General features: G+C 47.0%; 1 protein-coding gene across 1 annotated transcript; it reads left to right on the forward strand.

The window, feature by feature from the left end:
* Positions 1 to 838: 838 nt before the first annotated feature.
* Positions 839 to 1,829, forward strand: LOC127751758 (cyclin-dependent kinase inhibitor 1C-like; the record flags this gene model as incomplete). The annotated part of the gene is made up of 2 exons (XM_052275775.1): positions 839 to 1,154; positions 1,470 to 1,829. Coding segments are annotated over exons 1-2 (583 nt in total), but the record flags the coding sequence as incomplete, so codon positions are not given.
* Positions 1,830 to 1,878: the final 49 nt, after the last annotated feature.

Below are 1,878 nucleotides of genomic sequence, written 5' to 3' on the forward strand. Positions count from 1 at the left end.
ATCCGTTATGAGAAAATTTGAAAGAGTGGTGGCTTCTAACGCCGTCGCATTGCGTTGCCTTCTGCGGTCTGTTGGCGACCCTGCCACTCGGCAAGGTGGCGGCGAGACCGGCCGCTTCAAATTAGCTGGCAGGGAGTGGGTGCATATACCGGGTTCAGGTACCACTGTGCAGTCAAGTCGTGCGCGTGACTCCTAAGTCAGCGTATATCTTTGCATATAAATAACAAAAATCATGTCCAAACATGATAAGGACAATCAGACAAATGTGCCATCATTGCCCTGTACTGTGAGTGGTGTCTTGTGATGTCGTCGCACTGCCTTGCTGCCCAATGCGGCCTGGTGTCATGACGCATGCGCAGACCACAGACCACCTCGCAGAACGTGTCTCCCGCCAAAACCGTTTTCTCGCTGTAACTCCTGGTGACTGTTGGAGCGGGTTAGCAAAGTTATTCCACGGTATACAACGACAGGGAAGTTTTTGAAGGTTCACTGTTCCTTAATCTCTACGTCATATTTCTACGTCAGTTTTTAAGGGACGCTTTATATTTGTGTCTGTCCCTGTTTGAAAACGATTCATTTTTTATGCCCAGTTGTTTGGGTTAGGTGATCGTGGTGTCACTAGAATGGTAGTGGTTGGCTATTTTTCCCATGTTCTTATTTCCCGATACGCTTGGTTTCAATTATTTGCTATTTCGATTCCAACGTCTGAAACTATAGTTAGGCCCTCGTTGTAGAATGTCATCCCCGGAATAAAGGGGAAGCCGCAGGCCACGTTCTGTAGGCACGTTGCTCAAAGGCAAATGTTTTTGCTTCAAACTGTGGCAAGTCGTTAGGTATCAGTTTTCAGTGCGAACAGAGTGAAGTCAAGAATCTCATAGGGAGGAGACGCGTAGGGAAAGTGTCCAGCAGGGGGCTCACTTAATGGCTTCGCATGGTACCATTGCAGTTTTTTTGTTTCTTGCAGATGGATTTGGAAAAGTTGAGGCAGGCCCGTCTTCAACGGTATAGTGGCGTGACAAGCACAATAGTGAATGATGCTGATATTAGTGCTGGCGAAACTGCCTCTGCAGGTGGTAATGTGGAGGAGGCGGAACCAACGCAAGCTGTGGTCAGCGAGCTTGTGTACTCCAGCCTTGTGCCCTCCTCAAACGATGGTATGTTTCTTTCTAATGCAGGGCAGAGGAATTTGTCATGTTGACATCATTTGATTTGTGATGGAACACATTTATCTTGACTTTTTAAAATGATGTCCCATTAAGTTACCAGGACATCAATACATTCATTCAAGATGACTGAATTTAATTTCATGTTATGAGAAAATGATACCAGTTTGACAAATGCTTCTCCCCATTGAAGTGACAACTGTTTTCCCCATCAAACACTTCAAATCTGAAGTACTGTTAAAGCCCTTGTTGATGCTGGAGTTCCCTTAGACATGCATAGTGAGCAACATTTAACCTCCATTACAGTTATTGCGGGGACCCTTACCGAGATACGGGACCTCCTGTTGCAACTTCCAGCAAATATTGCAGCCGCTTTGGCAGGTTCCATCCCTGCTGCTGTTCAATCAGTATCTGCTGCAGCTCCCTCACCTGCACCCCTGCAAGCAACTGTTGCAGCATCCCTACAAGTACCTCATACAGCACCTCCGCCACTGCAAGCACCTGTTGCAGCATCCCTACAAGTACCAGCACCTCCGCCACTGCAACCACCTGCAGCACCTCTACCTTCTCTGCAAGGGGCAATGCAAATTGCTCCCCAGCCATCCAATGATTCAGAACCGGATGAACCCTATCCTGTCGAAGATTCCCAGGTGGACCTATTCAGTGGTAAGTTCTTCAGACTCCTTGTATTTCTCTTTACTACATGTCAACTATT

This window comes from Frankliniella occidentalis, unplaced genomic scaffold, assembly GCF_000697945.3.
Source record: "Frankliniella occidentalis isolate FOCC.00 unplaced genomic scaffold, Focc_3.1 Scaffold910, whole genome shotgun sequence".
Lineage (NCBI taxonomy): Eukaryota > Metazoa > Arthropoda > Insecta > Thysanoptera > Thripidae > Frankliniella > Frankliniella occidentalis.